Source organism: Oncorhynchus keta, chromosome 28, assembly GCF_023373465.1.
Source record: "Oncorhynchus keta strain PuntledgeMale-10-30-2019 chromosome 28, Oket_V2, whole genome shotgun sequence".
Lineage (NCBI taxonomy): Eukaryota > Metazoa > Chordata > Actinopteri > Salmoniformes > Salmonidae > Oncorhynchus > Oncorhynchus keta.
Genome location: NC_068448.1, coordinates 46067823 through 46084353, shown reverse-complemented (window position 1 = coordinate 46084353; position 16531 = coordinate 46067823). Strand labels below are relative to the sequence as shown.

The 16531-nt window shown below is 40.9% G+C and overlaps 1 protein-coding gene across 1 annotated transcript in view; it reads left to right on the top strand.

The window, feature by feature from the left end:
• Positions 1-3565: 3565 nt before the first annotated feature.
• The window catches only part of LOC118361134 (POU domain, class 6, transcription factor 2-like), a 117652-nt gene continuing 104686 nt past the window's right edge, over positions 3566-16531 (top strand). Inside the window, exon 1 of the mRNA XM_035740894.2 lies at positions 3566-3836. Within this exon, the coding sequence (XP_035596787.1) occupies positions 3665-3836 (172 nt within the window). The 5' untranslated portion in view covers positions 3566-3664. The remainder of the gene's footprint in view (positions 3837-16531) is intronic.

Below are 16531 nucleotides of genomic sequence, written 5' to 3'. Positions count from 1 at the left end.
GTCTTGAAGAAGACATTTGAATGAATCGCACTGGGGTCTCGTGTATATAAAGGATAAGAAAGTATCAGAGCATATTTATTCAACGGCCTACATTAGGCTACTGACAGAAAGAAAAAGCCATATTTACACTACATCTGTCAGTATTGTAGATGTTTCATATTTGATTTGAGTACATTTTAGATTTCACTTGACCTTTTTCCTTATATATATATATTTATTTATTTATTTTTCGCACTTTTGTCTTAACAGGAGAATAGCTGGACACTAATGTACAGGCTTCCCAGTCCACAACAGACATGCCATACTGAGGGAACAGTATGTTTCCCTACCTTAAGGGGGAGACAAATCATCATCTCTCATAGCGCACACATACAGCATACCATAGAGGTCCTGGAACATTATAGCAGCTAATTCTAGGGGTGTTGGATGCATTATTTTTTTCACCTCTTACTTCACCTTTTATAGACATTTGGTTCTCCGAAAGTCAGATAACTTCTCCCTGTCTTACTGTATTTCTGGGACCCTGTGCTTTTTTGTGTGGTTTTGAGACAATGCTTCTTTAGGTGAAAAGAAGGGCTTATTTACCCTGCATCTGGCACCCAAACACACTATAAACCATCAAAAAGTGTAATAACTCTGCTTTCTCCTCAGGGGCATCAATTGTGGTCTAAATTTAAGCAACACACATTCTGCCACAAAGAATGAACTGTTCTTAATTTATGACAAGTAACTGTGTTTATGTCAATGATGCCTTAATAAAATAAGACAGTAGTTGTCATACTCAATCAGCTTATGGATTTGCTGTCAAATACCTTAGAAAACAAATGACCACTAAAATTAACCATTTGCTTTTACATTTAGAAAATTATGATTATTTTTTTCAACTGTGGAATGTTTTATACATTTTGATGATATATATAATGAAATTATATTATACTTTTAAAATAATGATTGCCATACTATTATATATTGTAACATATATGCTATATGTTTGACACAGAATAAGCTAAAATTACTATAATTATTACCACTGTTTTTATTATTGTTAATACCATTATTATTATTATTATTATATTATTATCAAATGACTTAATTATCATTCTCTTTCAGTGCCCTGAATGTCAGTTGAGTGGAGCATGTTCGTCCAAGGCAGAAGCCCCTTGCCCAGGGGACTCATGGGACAACGGCATTAAGGCCATTAACTATTAGCCTGGATATCTGATGAGCGCTGAGGGCTTTGTGCTGACCACCTCCTCCATGGAAACTGGAGGTATGAAGAGAGGAGTGGGAGGGAGGGGTGAGAGCCGAGTGCTTTTCCCTGTTCCTGCACTGCGGCCAGGGGGAGTAGAGCAACCCCACTTCCCCTCTCTACTCACCCCACTCCACCCCCGAGCCCTCACACTGCACACACCCACTCTCACCGTTGAAATAAACATTTACACTTTGGCTGAAGAGCTGCACCGAGAGCTCCTTTTTAATAATGTAATTAACAGCCTTGGATGAAGGCGGAGGAGACAGACGCTTACCTGTCCGCCAATGGAGCTGAAGATTAGAGCTGTGATCTCATTCCCACCACTTGTTTAGAGTCTGTCAGGAAGAGGAATGTCAACATTAGGTATGATGAAATAAGGAGGAAATACAAAAAAAGGAAAGAGATGGAAGGATGAGAGAGAGAGGACCCTGCCCTACTCTAAAGTGTCAGTTGCTTTTATCATAGCTGGTGGGGAAAAGATTCCCCATTTCCCCTTATTTTCCCCACATTCTAACCAAAGGCTTTGCCTTCATTGTTCTCTGTTTTACTATATGTCTTGCAAACAACTACATTTTAAAACGACGAGAGAAATTTGAGCACTGCCCGGGCTTTCCGCTGCTGTTCCTCTGAGCTTTCAAACAGCCGACAGACTGTGAAGAATAAATAATAAAAAACTATTGATTATTTTGATGACTGCAAGATTCAATTAGGTATTAATTTTGCCCTCCAGTGGACCTATCAAGTGACTCAAAAGAGAAGAGGTGGGAGGTGGCGGTGGGCCCAAATGGATGCAAGGAGCGAGTAAGGCCAGGCTCAGACAGAGGGGAAAATGTGTTTACCTCACCGGGCAGAGAGGTGCATTGATGCGCAGAGTTCCATATTTAAGTGCTCCACAAATGAAGCCCTGATGACAAGAGACATTGTTACCAGGGATATGAGTATTGACCAGCCGACTCGCCTTTCGATGACATCTTAAACTATTTCTATTGATTAACATTTTAATAGATTATCATGTGTCATATCAAAGCCCCTCGATTCCCCTGATGAGCGCATTAAAAAGGACCCTCTGGACAGGAACACATCGACCACCATGGCAGGAGTGAAGGTAGTGGGGTACTGGCGCATGGGCAAGGTTGCCCCCCCCCCTCTCCCTCTTTCCCTCGCGCCATACATGCTGGTCACCTGTCCCCATCACCAACCCATTTAGACTGAATGTTCTCAACCATAATTAAGGCAGAGTGAGAGGGACAGAGAGTTGTACCCCTCTCTGTTCCTGCTGTTCATTGTGGAGGGAGGGTGGTGTAACAGTCTGAGGAGACACGAGGGAGGCAGAGAGGGAGGAGAGAGAGTGGAGGTGACATCTGCTTGTCTTGGGAGGCAACCTTAGGCTTGATCCCGCAGTGGTTATTCAGATGCACCAAGATCAAGGAAAATGGTTTCTGGTTTGGTAGCAAGCATGGTGCACTAGCTGGTCTCTGCTCTGTGGCCGGGAGCATGGTTTAATTGGTTTCTGTCAGGTTTTTTGGGCATTCAGAAGACAATTTTTACAATATTTTCTTGGGCATTCACTGGAGCTTCATTTAGGTATGTATGCTTTTTGTTGGTTTATTTATGATATTTTTCATTTGGTGCACTTTTACATAGTTGCACATCGGTAACTAGCAACATTACTTCATGACATTGCATTATACATTACTTTGTTAGTAATGAACTGACAGTCATTTTAATTCCCTCCAGCTTACTGTGGTTTTTGTTTTTGTGAGACATTAGAATGACATTTTTGGGAGGACCAATGATATGCCTTGATCTATTCCTGCCCTTGATTGGAAGAGGACTTAATCGTTTGCTGGTGTTGCCTCTGAATAATGATGCCAACGTGGACTTCTTGCTCTTAATTCAAATATCATGCAGGCTTTAGTTTTGAGAAATGAACGAACTGTCTACGTAGATTTGTAACAGTAGATAGAGTGTGTCAGTATTTCTTTAGCTATTGAATTTGTAGGTACAGTATGCGTGTACAGGATGTGTGTCATGCTGAAGTTGTGACACGTATGTTCTGTGGGTATTAATGAGCCTTTAGAGGTGTGAAGAACCTTGAAGGCTGCAGGGTATAATGGCAAAGCCAAACAATCCGTAACCGCTCTTCACCAGACAGGTTGCAGCCACCAATATCAGCGGGAGCAGCACCAGTCTCAGATAAAAGAGAGACCGCTGGAGAGAGAGGTAGGGGGAGGGAGGGAGAGAGTGGTTAGTGAGTGATAGAGGGGAGACACAGGGGTAGAGAGAAGGGGAGTGAAGAGGAGTAGACAGAGAACAAGCCGGTGTAGAGTAGTGTGCGAGAGGCGGCGAGGCAAATCTAACCACGTTCTGTTGTATTCCCCACCTGGGCTCTCCAGCTCCCTCCAGGATCCGATGATTACAGGGCAGTTGAGCAAGCCGCTGCTCTCCCTGCGCAGCGAGATGAGCGCGGCAGAACTCCGGGCAGAGGACAAGGCGGCCACCCCAGACAGCAAGCTCAATGACGAGCCCCTGCTCCTGTCCTCCGAGGCCATGGGCAGAGAGGACATTCCCAACAAGCTCTATGGTGAGTCCACTGACAGGACAGTTCTCCTTCTCTCCTCTCCTTTCTGAGACAGTCCGTGGTATGATTGACCAGGGAAATGCTCTGTCTCTGTGTGTTTTGGAAAGGGTGTCTGAGACCGGGTGCTACTGGAGCAGGTTCTAGAAGAGTGTAATAGACCAAACTAAGTTGAAGTGCAAGGATTCAGGGGTGGATGAGGTGGATGCAATAAGGTTGGTTGCCTGATTTAGAGTATGCAGATGTTGAAGGTTCTTTAGGTGAGCTTTCAGGTGACATGGTGTTTGACACGTTCATTATGTTTTGACTTTTTTCACTGGAAATATCAATGAAGCCATGTCCTACAAACGGTTTGAGGTCTTGTTATGAGTCTTCTGTTAATTGATTCATTGATTTCCTTATAGGCTACATCTTGAGAAGTTTAGTTGTGGTCCTTTTCAAATAGATTGCCGTGAGAGTCGCAGTTGAATACTCAAAATGTCACACTAGAATTGTTCATGTAATTACGTTTCATAGTGTGCCTACACATTTAGTAATTACAGTTGGCATAGTTCACATTGATTAGATTGGTAGGAAAGGGACCCTTCCTTTCAGAAACATCTTGGAATATCTTGGAATGTGGCATTTTATCATTTGTAGCAGGTGTGAAAGTGAAATGTGTGAATGTTGTGACAAAATATGCTAAATAAGAGAGAATTTGAGGCTACATTGTATCAGAAATGTGTGTGCGTTCTCACTTAAATATACCTATATATTGAACAGTGGTGAGGATCTTTGGTTTTGGCTTTGGTTTGTGACATTTCCTTACGCTTTATATTATTTGCAATGGTGGGTCATCACAGTTTATATTTTTTTAAGCAACTAAACACATTTTTTTGTAGGTTAATTGCAAATACCGGTATGAAGATGAATTGATATTTATAAAAATGATATATGGTAAACACATTTAAATTACTCATGACATTAGCAATTTAGAAATATAAAGTAAAAATGGCCTATTTCTCTGATAGGGAATTACATATCCTTACCGCAAGTAGACCAACATAAGAGATACTAATTGAACATGTATATTTTGTATTTTTATTTCTGTCATTAATTCCATGTCCAGGTTCAATTACTGTTGTGATCAAGTTAATCAATATGCTTTTGATAAACCTAATTTACTTATACAGACAGTCTAATTTAATCCTAGGTCATAAGGATGAATTGCTAGGTCTCATGAGATTAAAACAATTGTTTTGTATAATGAAACTGTAAAAGTCATTGCACCATGTCTAATATAGACTGCTGTAACATGTAGATTCAGGCTCAATGTAAAGGTTAAACACTGCCTCATTTCAATTGGTTTGGATTTTGGACTGATCCTTTAGGATGGAAGTATAACCGTTACATTTGTAGTCAATGCTGTCGCAAAATCATCGGAATAAATTCAGTCACTCACTAATCCTTATTTACACCAAAGTACATTTTTTTTTGTACCATCAAAATAAGGTTAATTAAAAAAAACAATGTAGCGATTGGAACATTGTGATATGTAATATGCATCTAAGATATGAATGTATGAATCTATTAATGCAACATTTGCTTTCAGGTATTTCAATTAGATTTTTGTGTAATGAAATGTATTAATAGAACAATTACTGTATGTCATGGATGGTCTAAAGTGTACTTTTTTGTGTTATCCTGACATTAGTGCTTTGGATGTATAACTATCGCTGAGGAAACCATATGTAAATGCAGTTTCAGCGTGTGCCCTTGGTGTGAGTAGATACTGGATGGGATATGATGTGGACTATTTAAGACATTTTTACACAGAGAACAGCTATTTCAGGGTACAGTAATTTTACACTTAGTACACACCTAAACATGCTTGTAAGGTTATGAGTCAGTACTCGGCATTGAGGATGTAATACATCTATTTCTGAAGAGGCATCATTGTAAAAGATTATTTCGCACTCACTAAAATTCCATGAACCCCCTTCAAATTACAGTAAAGGTATGCTTGTCCGGAGAGGCTTTTCGAAAAGTAAGTGAATTGTGTCTTCTAGATATCATTGATACAAACTACTACAGTAAATCAAATCAAATTTGATTTGTCACGTACACATGGTTAGCAGATGTTAATGCTTGTGCTTCTAGTTCCGACAATGCAGTAATAACCAACGAGTAATCGAACCTAACAATTCCACAACTACTACCTTATACACACAAGTGTAAAGGGATAAAGAATATGTACATAAATATATATGAATGAGTGATGGTACAGAACGGCATAGGCAAGATGCAGTAGATGGTATCGAGTACAGTATATACATATGAGATGAGTAATGTAGGGTATATAAACATAAAGTGGCATAGTTTAAAGTGTCTAGTGATACATGTAATTACATAAAGATGGCAAGATGCAGTAGATGATATAGAGTACAGTATATACATATACATATGAGATGAGTAATGTAGGGTATGTAAACATTACAACAGTACTACTAATACTTGATTAAATTGGTAGTAAATCTATATTTTCATATTAACATAATACATTATAAACAAAATAATGATAGTCATATAATAAAATTAAAAACATATTTGTTCTGTAACGTAAACATCCCATGAAAAAGCAGTACCAAAAGAAACAATACCAAAGCAGTACACAGTGACTCTGACGTGAAGAGTGCAGGATTGTGAGTGACTGCAGTCACCATATATATGTAGGGCTCTATAAAATATTTTTCATTTTTTTCCCTGATTCCGTTTTTTCCCAAATTCTGTTTCCTCAGTTTAGTTTTGCCAGGTTTCTTGCTTTCCACTGTTTTTTCTCTCTAAAAAAAACACAGATGTTCTAAATACAGAACTATGCTTAAACCACATCTGGATCCAACTTTTGAGGTCTTGAAATTCTTTTGGGGGGTGTAGTTACCCTTTAATTCCAGTGTGCACCTAGCAAGAGGCTTGCAACAGGATGTTGTTTAGCAGTGTTTTTGTAGCGCAACACGTGATAGTAGAGTTTACATAACAAATATCCACTGGATTGATGCAAATAATCATTCTAGAATTCTGCCAGGTAAGCAAAGGCTACTTTGTAGGTATCATTTTTGGGAAAGCCTTTCCATCTACCAGAAGACTTTTCGTTAGCATCATCGTTACACAAAGTGGTAGATGTGCGCACCGAACATACACAGATGGGGAATTCTCATTGCCTCTTCAGAAAGTTGCAGGTAATACAAATCACTGATTGCATTCTGTTCATGTCTTATAATAAACTTGGGCTAATTAATACATTTTCAATACTTTTAGTAGATTCCCTATTAAGTTCAATAATGCCTGGATTCCGCGATTCCTTCCAAGTTCTCCACATCGCAGATGTTATAGGGCCCAAAATATGGCATAGTTGTATTCACACCCATTGACTTTTTCCACGTTTTGTTGTTACAGGCTGAATTTAAAATGGATTAAATTGAGATTTGTGTCACTACCCTACACACAATACCCCTTAATGTCAAGACGCAATTATGTTTTCAGACATTTTTAGTAATTCAGAAAAAAATTCAATCTGAAATGTCTTGGGTCAATAAGTATTCAACCCCTTTGCCATGGCAAGCCTAAAAATATACTTTAATCTATGGATTTCACATGAGTGTGGATCAGAAAACCGTTCAGTATCTTGTGTGACCACTATTTTCCTCATGCAGCCCGACACATCTCATTCACATAGATATGATCAGGCTGTTGACTGTGGCCTGTGGAATGTTTTCCCACTTCTCTTCAATGGTTGTGCAAAGTTGCTGGATATTGGTGGGAACTGGAACACGTTGTCGTACACATCGATGCAGAGCATCCCAAACATGCTCAATTGGTGACATGTCTGGTGAGTATGTAGGCCATGGAAGAACTAGAACATTTTCAGCTTCCAGTAATTGTATACAGAGCGACATGGGCTATGCATTATCATGCTGACACATGATGTGATGGCGGCGGATGAATGGCGCGGCAATGGGCCTCAGGATCTCATCACGTATCTCTGTGCATTCAAATTGCCATCGATAACATGCAATTGTGTTCCCCACCATCACCATGGAGCAAACCGCTCGCCCACACAACACCATACACGTGGTCTTTGGTTGTGAGGCCAGTTGGACGTACTGCCAAATTCTCTACAACCACGTTTGAGGTAGTTTATGGTAGAGAAATTAACATGAAATTATCTGGCAACAGATTTGGTGGACATTCCTGCAGTCAGCAGGCCAATTGCACACTCCCTCAAACTTGAAACATCTGTGGCATTGTGTTGTGTGACAAAACTGCACATTTTAGAGAGACCTTTTATTATCCCCAGCACTTGTGTAAGGATCATGCTGTTTAATCAGCTTCTTGATATGCCACACCTGTCAGGTGGATGGATTATCTTGGCAAAGGAGAAATCCTCAATAACAGGGATGTAACAAATTTGTGCACAAAATTGGAAAAAAATCAGCTTTTTGTGCATATGAAACATTTCTGGGATCTTTTATTTCAGCTCATGAAACATGGGACCAAAACTTTACATGTTGTGTTTATATTTTCTGTTCCAGTGTAAGTTCAGGAATAAACATTTGCATAATAAGTTGCATGGACTCACTCTGTGTGCTGTAATAGTATTTAACATGATTTCTTAATGACGACCTCATCTCTGTAAACCACCCATACAATTATCTGTAACGTCCCTCAGTCGAGCAGTGCATTTCAAACACAAAGACCAGGGAGGTTTTCCAATGCCTCGCAAAGAAGGACACCTATTGGTAGATGGGTAACAATGTAAAAAAGCAGACACTGAATATCCCTTTGAGCATGATGAAGTTATTAATTACACTTTGGATGGTGTATCAATACACCCTGTCACTACAGAGATACAGGTGTACTCAGTTGCCAGAGAGTAAGGAAACTGCTTAGTGATTTCACCATGAGGCCAATAGTGACTTTAAAACAGTTTCAATTTAATTGCTGTAATAGGAGAAAACTGAGGATGGACCAACAGCGTCATAATTACTCTACAACACTAACCTAAATGACAGAGTGAAAGAAAGGGAGCCTGGACAGCAAAACAATATTCCAAAACATGCATCCTTTTTGCAAAAAGGCACTAAAGAAAAACTGCAAAAAATGTGGCAAAGTAATTCACTTTATGTCCTGAATACAAAGCGTTATGTTTGGGGCAAATCCAATACAACACATCACTGAGTACCACTCTTAAATGTTTAAAGCATGGTGATGGCTGCATCATGTTATGGGTATGCCTTTCATCAGCAAGGACTAGGGAGGAAAACCTGGTTCTGTCTTCTTTTCAACAGACACTGGGAGACAAATTCACCGTTTAGCAGGACAATAACCTAAAAGATAAGGCCAAATATACACTGGAGTTGCTTACCAAGATGACAGTGAATGTTCCTGAGTGGCCTAGTTACAGTTTTGACTTACAGTGGGGCAAAAAAAGTATTTAGTCAGCCACCAATTGTGAAAGGTCTCCCACTTAAAAAGATGAGAGGCCTGTAATTTTCATCATAGGTACACTTCAACTATGACAACCAAAATGAGAAAAAAAATCCAGAAAATCACATTGTATGATTTTTAATGAATTTATTTGCAAATTATGGTGGAAAATAAGTATTTGGTCAATAACAAAAGTTTATCTCAATACTTTGTTATATACCCTTTGTTGGCAATGACAGAGGTCAAACTTTTTCTGTAAGTCTTCACAAGGTTTTCACACACTGTTGCTGGTATTTTGGCCCATTCCTCCATGCAGATCTCCTCTAGAGCAGTGATGTTTTGGGGCTGTTGCTGGGCAACACAGACTTTCAACTCCCTCCAAAGATTTTCTATGGGGTTGAGATCTGGAGACTGGCTAGGCCACTCCAGGACCTTGAAATGCTTCTTACTGAGCCACTCTTTCGTTGCCCAGGCGGTGTGTTTGGGATCATTGTCATGCTGAAAGACCCAGCCACGTTTCATCTTCAATGCCCTTGCTGATGGAAGGAGGTTTTCACTCAAAATCTCACGATACATGGCCCCATTCATTCTTTCCTTTACACGGATCAGTCGTCCTCGTCCCTTTGCAGAAAAACAGCCCTAAAGCATGATGTTTCCACCCCCATGCTTCACAGTAGGTATGGTGTTCTTTGGATGCAACTCAGCATTCTTTGTCCTCCAAACACGACGAGATTAGTTTTTACCAAAAAGGTCTATTTTGGTTTCATCTGACCATATGACATTCTCCCAATCTTCCTCTGGATCATCCAAATGCTCTCTCGCAAACTTCAGACGGGCCTGGACATGTACTGGCTTAAGCAGGGGGACACGTCTGGCACTGCAGGATTTAAGTCCCTGGCGGCGTAGTGTGTGGTACTGATGATAGGCTTTGTTACTTTGGTCCCAGCTCTCTGTAGGTCATTCACTAGGTCCCCCCGTGTGGTTCTGGGATCTTTGCTCAACGTTCTTGTGATCATTTAGACCCCACGGGGTGAGATCTTGCGTGGAGCCCCAGATCGAGGGAGATTATCAGTGGTCTTGTATGTCTTCCATTTCCTAATAATTGCTCCCACAGTTGATTTCTTCAAACCAAGCTGCTTACCTATTGCAGATTCAGTCTTTCCAGCCTGGTGCAGGTCTACAATTCTGTTTCTGGTGTCCTTTGACAGCTCTTTGGTCTTGGCCATAGTGGAGTTTTGAGTGTGACTGTTTGAGGTTGTGGACTGGTGTTTTTTATACTGATAACAAGTTCAAACAGGTGCCATTAATACAGGTAACGAGTGGAGGACAGAGGAGCCTCTTAAAGAAGAGGTTACAGGTCTGTGAGAGCCAGAAATCTTGCTTGAGGTGACCAAATACTTATTTTCCACCATAATTTGCAAATAAGTTCATTACAAATCCTACAATGTGATTTTCTGGATTTTTTTCCTAATTTTGTCTGTCATAGTTGAAGTGTATCTATGATGAAAATTACAGGTCTCTCTCATCTTTTTAAGTGGGAGAACTTGCACAATTTGTGGCTGACTAAATACTTTTTTGCCCCACTGTAAATCAGCTTGAAAACCTAGGACTTGAAAATGGCTGTTTAGCAATGATCAGAGCTTGAATCATTTTAAAAAGAATATTGTACAATCCAGGCGTGCAAAGCTCTGACAGACTTGCACATAAACACAGCTGTAATTGCTACCAAAGGCTATTCTAACATGAGTATTCAAGGGTGTGAATACTTATGTAAATGAGATATTTCTCTATTTCACTTTCAATACATTTGCTAAAATTTCTACCAATGTTTTCACTTTGTCATTATCGGGTATTGTGTGTAGATGGGGGAGATTTTTTTTTTAATACTCTTTTATTTCAGGCTGTAACACAATTCTGGAGGGAATAAGTTAAGGGGTATGAGTACTTTCTGAAGGCACTGTATGTGTGTGGTTTTACTGTAGGTTTATAGGTGGCAACAGAGCATGCCTTGAGCTCAGATTGTACCAAAAAAACTGAAAAATATATTTTTATTACAAATAGTATTATACTCACCACATATACACACAAAATAGATTACAATACCATTTGGAATTTGTATTTGGCCTGCACGCTAGAAAACCATTAACTCCTTTTCTAATTGAATGCTGTCAGCACAGCAATCCGGAATGTTTTTATGTCTCATTTCTTTCTTCTGTATGTCAAGTTCTAGTTAAAGCAATAAGACCTGGGGGGGTGTGTTATATGGCTAATATATTATGGTTAAGGGCTGTTCTCATGCACGATGCAATGCAGTGTGCCTGGATACAGCCATGGTATATTGGCAATATACCACAAACACCCATATTGAAACACCCATAACCTTTATTGATTTCATAAACTGGTTACCAACATAATTAGATGCAGTAAAAATACATGTATTGTCATACCCATGGTATACGGCTTTAAGCCAATCATCATTCAGGGCTTGAACCGTTTATAATAATTGCCATTATTGTTACTTAATTTATGTGTGCTATGCCTACCTCATGCCAAAAACACAAATATATCATGTTGGCTTTCTATACTCACTATATAATCAGGGCTAATCTAATTTTGGATTCATTCTAATGATAAACCACTTACACGCACGCATCAATCAGTACAGATCCATTGCTGCTGGCATCCTTCAACACCATTGGTGCCCAAGAGGAGCAATGCTCTTAGTCGACCTGTTATCACACAATAAGAGTTTTAAAAAACATGTTAGTGTTACATTGGACATGGAAAGACGAGAGAAAGCATTGGTATTTGTTTTGTTGTGAATAATACATAAAAAACAGCTATCCCATTATGATGAAGCATACAATAACAAGGTGCTTTAGGGTGTGTGTGAGTGTACGTGTATTTGTCTGTCTGTGTATTGGTCTGTGTGTGTATTTGTCTGTGAGTGTATTTGTCCGTGCGTGTATTTGTCTGTGAGTGTATTTGTCTGTGAGTGTATTTGTCTGAGCGTGTATTTGTCTGAGCGTGTATTTGTCCGTGAGTGTATTTGCCTGCGAGTGTATTTGTCTGTCCGTGTATTTGTCTGTCCGTGTATTTGACTGTGCGAGTATTTGTTTCTCTGTGTGGGTATTTGTTTCTCTGCTTCGTGTATTTGTCTGTGCGCATGTTTTGGGATCAGACAAGGGGACGATAGTGTGCAGTCTGGCAGTGGTGTGTGTGCGTGTATCTTTCTGTTTTTGTATGTCTGTACAGTTCGCATGCGTTTTGAGACTAGACAAGGAAGTGGCGTAAGGTGAAGATAGTGTGCTCTTTGACAGCGTTGTGCTCCATTGTTACTTACTGCTGAGAAATATTTTGCGAGAGGGTTCTCCAAACAACCTCCCAAGTCCTGATCAGTGTACGGCTCCAGCTGTCTGTCAAATACATTTTTTAGGATATCCCAGGGCTAGGCTCTCCAAAACAAAGACTAGTGTACCAGGTAACTAATTGATCTCAACAGTGTTACAATTCTCTGCAATAAGCATCAAGCGGTCTTTCAGTTCACTTCCAGACTCATGGTTACATGTGAAGCCTGCTGGTCCATGTTTGCCTGTACCTCTCGCTCTGTCTCTCCCCCCCAATTTCTTTTGAACAGAATGCCGATTGGCGATCTGGCAGCCCGGCCCAAGGAACAATCCCCCCTCCTCCCAAATTACTCAATTAGCCCATGCCAGCTAACATTTTTTAGATTGGTAAGTTAGTTTAGCGGCCATTAAAACATGTAGTAATCATGGTCAAATTACCAACCGGGTGCCCCCATTGATTTTGTTCGTCACTCTCACTCAGATATCATATTAAAAACATAAAACATTTGGTAAAATGAGTAGAATGAAGTTAGTTATACGATTACAAATTCTCATCTACTCTCCATGGAAAAATGTGTAGAATTGCAGGAAATTAACTGTAAATCTTAAACATGTTTTCTCCGCTGTCAAGTGGGTTCCCCATAACAACATTTCGCTTAGGGCCCCCAAAAGGCTAGGGCCGGCTCTGACTGCATGTGAGGGTAAGGATGTGGGTACACAGACCCGCAATAGCTCATGACGAGTTTTGATGTTCTGTGTCCCTCCCACCCCCATCAAAGTTACCCATCCCTGCAATAAACCTTTCTAAAACGGCAGTCTTTATTTTTACAATACCGTATTACACATAACTCGGTTGTCATTTTATATTTCATGTCAATTCACCTGCTGTCACCTTTATTGTGAATTCAGCGGTGTGTTTTGGTAGAGGTTGTCTTAAGATGTGGTTGACCCAATCTGCCCTGGTGTTTCTTGTCAAATCAAATCAAATATTTATTTGTCACATACACATGGTTAGCAGATGTTAATGCGAGTGTAGCGAAATGCTTGTGCTTCTAGTTCCGACAATGGAGTAATAACCAATAATTCCAAAACTACTACCTTATACACACACAAGTGTAAAGGGATAAAGAATATGTACATAAATATATATGAATGAGTGATGGTACAGAGCGGCATAGGCAAGATGCAGTAGATGGTATTGAGTACAGTATATACATATGAGATGAGTATGTAAACAAAGTGGCATAGTTTAAAGTGGCTAGTGATACATGTATTACATAAAGATGCAGTAGATTATATAGAGTACAGTATATACGTATACATATGAGATAAATAATGTAGGGTATGTAAACATTATATTAAGTAGCATTGTTTAACCTCTTGATTCTAGCCATCCTGGATCCGGGATCGTGAATACAGCCTCAAGCTCATTACCATAACGCAATGTTAACTATTCATGAAAATCGCAAATGAAATTAAATAAATATGCTAGCTCTCAAGCTTAGCCTTTTGTTAACAACACTGTCATCTCAGATTTTCAAAATATGCTTTTCAACCATAGCAAAACAAGCATTTGTGTAACAGTATTGATAGCTAGCGTAGCATTTAGCGTTAGCATTCAGCGGGCAACATTTTCACAAAAACAAGAAAAGCATTCAAATAAAATTATTTACCTTCGAAGAACTTCAGATGTTTTCAATGGGGAGACTCTCAGTTAGATAGCAAATGTTCAGTTTTTCCAAAAAGATTATTTGTTTAGGACAAATCGCTCCGTTTTGTTCGTCACGTATATTTTACATCAATTCCCATCAATTCCCATTATTAAAGTGGCTGGAATTGAGTCCGTGTGTTGGCAGCAGCCACTCAATGTTAGTGATGGCTGTTTAACAGTCTGATGGCCTTGAGATAGAAAATGTTTTTCAGTCTCTCAGTCCCAGCTTTGAGGCACCTGTACTGACCTCGCCTTCTGGATGATAGCAGGGTGAACAGGCAGTGGCTCGGGTGGTTGTTGTCCTTGATGATCTTTATGTCCTTCCTGTGACATCGGGTGGTGTAGGTGTCCTGGAGGGCAGGTAGTTTGCCCCCGGTGATGCGTTGTGCAGACCTCACTACCCTCTGGAGAGCCTTACGGTTGTGGGCGGAGCAGTTGCCGTACCAGGCGGTGATACAGCCCGACAGGATGCTCTCGATTGTGCATCTGTAGAAGTTTGTGAATGCTTTTGGTGACAAGCCAAATTTCTTCAGCCTCCTGAGGTTGAAGAGGCGCTGCTGCACCTTCTTCACGATGCTGTCTGTGTGGGTGGACCAATTCAGTTTGTCTGTGATGTGTACGCCGAGGAACTTAAAACTTACTACCCTCTCCACTACTGTTCCATCAATGTGGATAGGGGGGTGTTCCCTCTGCTGTTTCCTGAAGTCCACAATCATCTCCTTAGTTTTGTTGACGTTGAGTGTGAGGTTATTTTCCTGACACCACACTCCGAGGGCCCTCACCTCCTCCCTGTAGGCCGTCTCGTCGTTGTTGGTAATCAAGCCTACCACTGTTGTGTCGTCCGCAAACTTGATGACTTCCCGTCAGGAAGTCCTGTACCCAGTTGCACAGGGCGTTGAACAGACCTCAGCGTGGGAGCTTCTTGTTTTAGCTTCTGTCTGTAGGCAGGGAGCAACAAAATGGAGTCGTGGTCAGCTTTTCCGAAAGGAGGGCGGGGGAGGGCCTTATATGCATCGCGGAAGTTAGAATAGCAATGATCCAAGGTTTTACCAGCCCTGGTTGCGCAATCGATATGCTGATACAATTTAGGGAGTCTTGTTTTCAGATTAGCCTTGTTAAAATCCCCAGCTACAATGAATGCAGCCTCAGGATGTGTGGATTCCAGTTTGCAAAGAGTCAATTAAAGTTTGTTCAGAGCCATCGATGTATCTGCTTGGGGGGGAATATATACGGCTGTGATTATAATCGAAGAGAATTCCCTTGGTGGATAATGCGGTCGACATTTGATTGTGAGGAATTCTAAATCAGGTGAACAGAAGGACTTGAGTTCCTGTATGTTGTTGTGACTACACCACGTCTCGTTAACCATAAAGCATATGCCCCCGCCCCTCTTCTTACCAGAAAGATGTTTGTTTCTGTCGGCGCGATGCGTGGAGAAACCAGCTGGCTGCACCGACTCCGATAGCGTGTCTCGAGTGAGCCATGTTTCCGTGAAGCAAAGAACGTTACAGTCCCTGATGTCCCTCTGCTACCCTTGGATTTCATCAACCTTGTTGTCAAGAGACTAGACATTAGCGAGTAGAATGCTAGGGAGTGGCGCGCGATGTGCCGTCTCCGGAGCCTGACCAGAAGACCGCTTAATTTGCCTCTTTTACGATGTCGTTGTTTTGGGTCGCAGGCTGGGATCCATTCCGTTGTACTGGGTGGAAGGCAAAACACAGGATCCGCTCCGGGAAAGTCATATTCTTGGTCGTACTGATGGTGAGTTGACGTTGCTCTTATATTCAGTAGTTCTTCTCGACTGTATGTAATGAAACCTAAGATGACCTGGGGTACCAATGTAAGAAATAACACGTAAAAAAAAAAGAAAAAACTGCATAGTTTCCTAGGAACGCAAAGCGAGGCAGCCATCTCTGTCGGCGCCGGAAGTAGAGTAGTCTCTGTGTGAGGCCGACGGAGGGATGGCATGGCTCGGCCTGTAGGCTGTGCCGGGGGCTCTGGGCAGGCTGGCACGACTCACTTGCCCTGAGACTAGGCACAGCTTTGAGACAGTCAGGATATGTAGAGCAGTCAGGAGATGGTGAAGAGAAAAAAAAGAGAGAGAGAGAGAGAGAGAGCTCAACTCCTCTGACAAAGCAACACAGCTCCCCTACATGCAGGTCACAGGGCATAGTGGATGA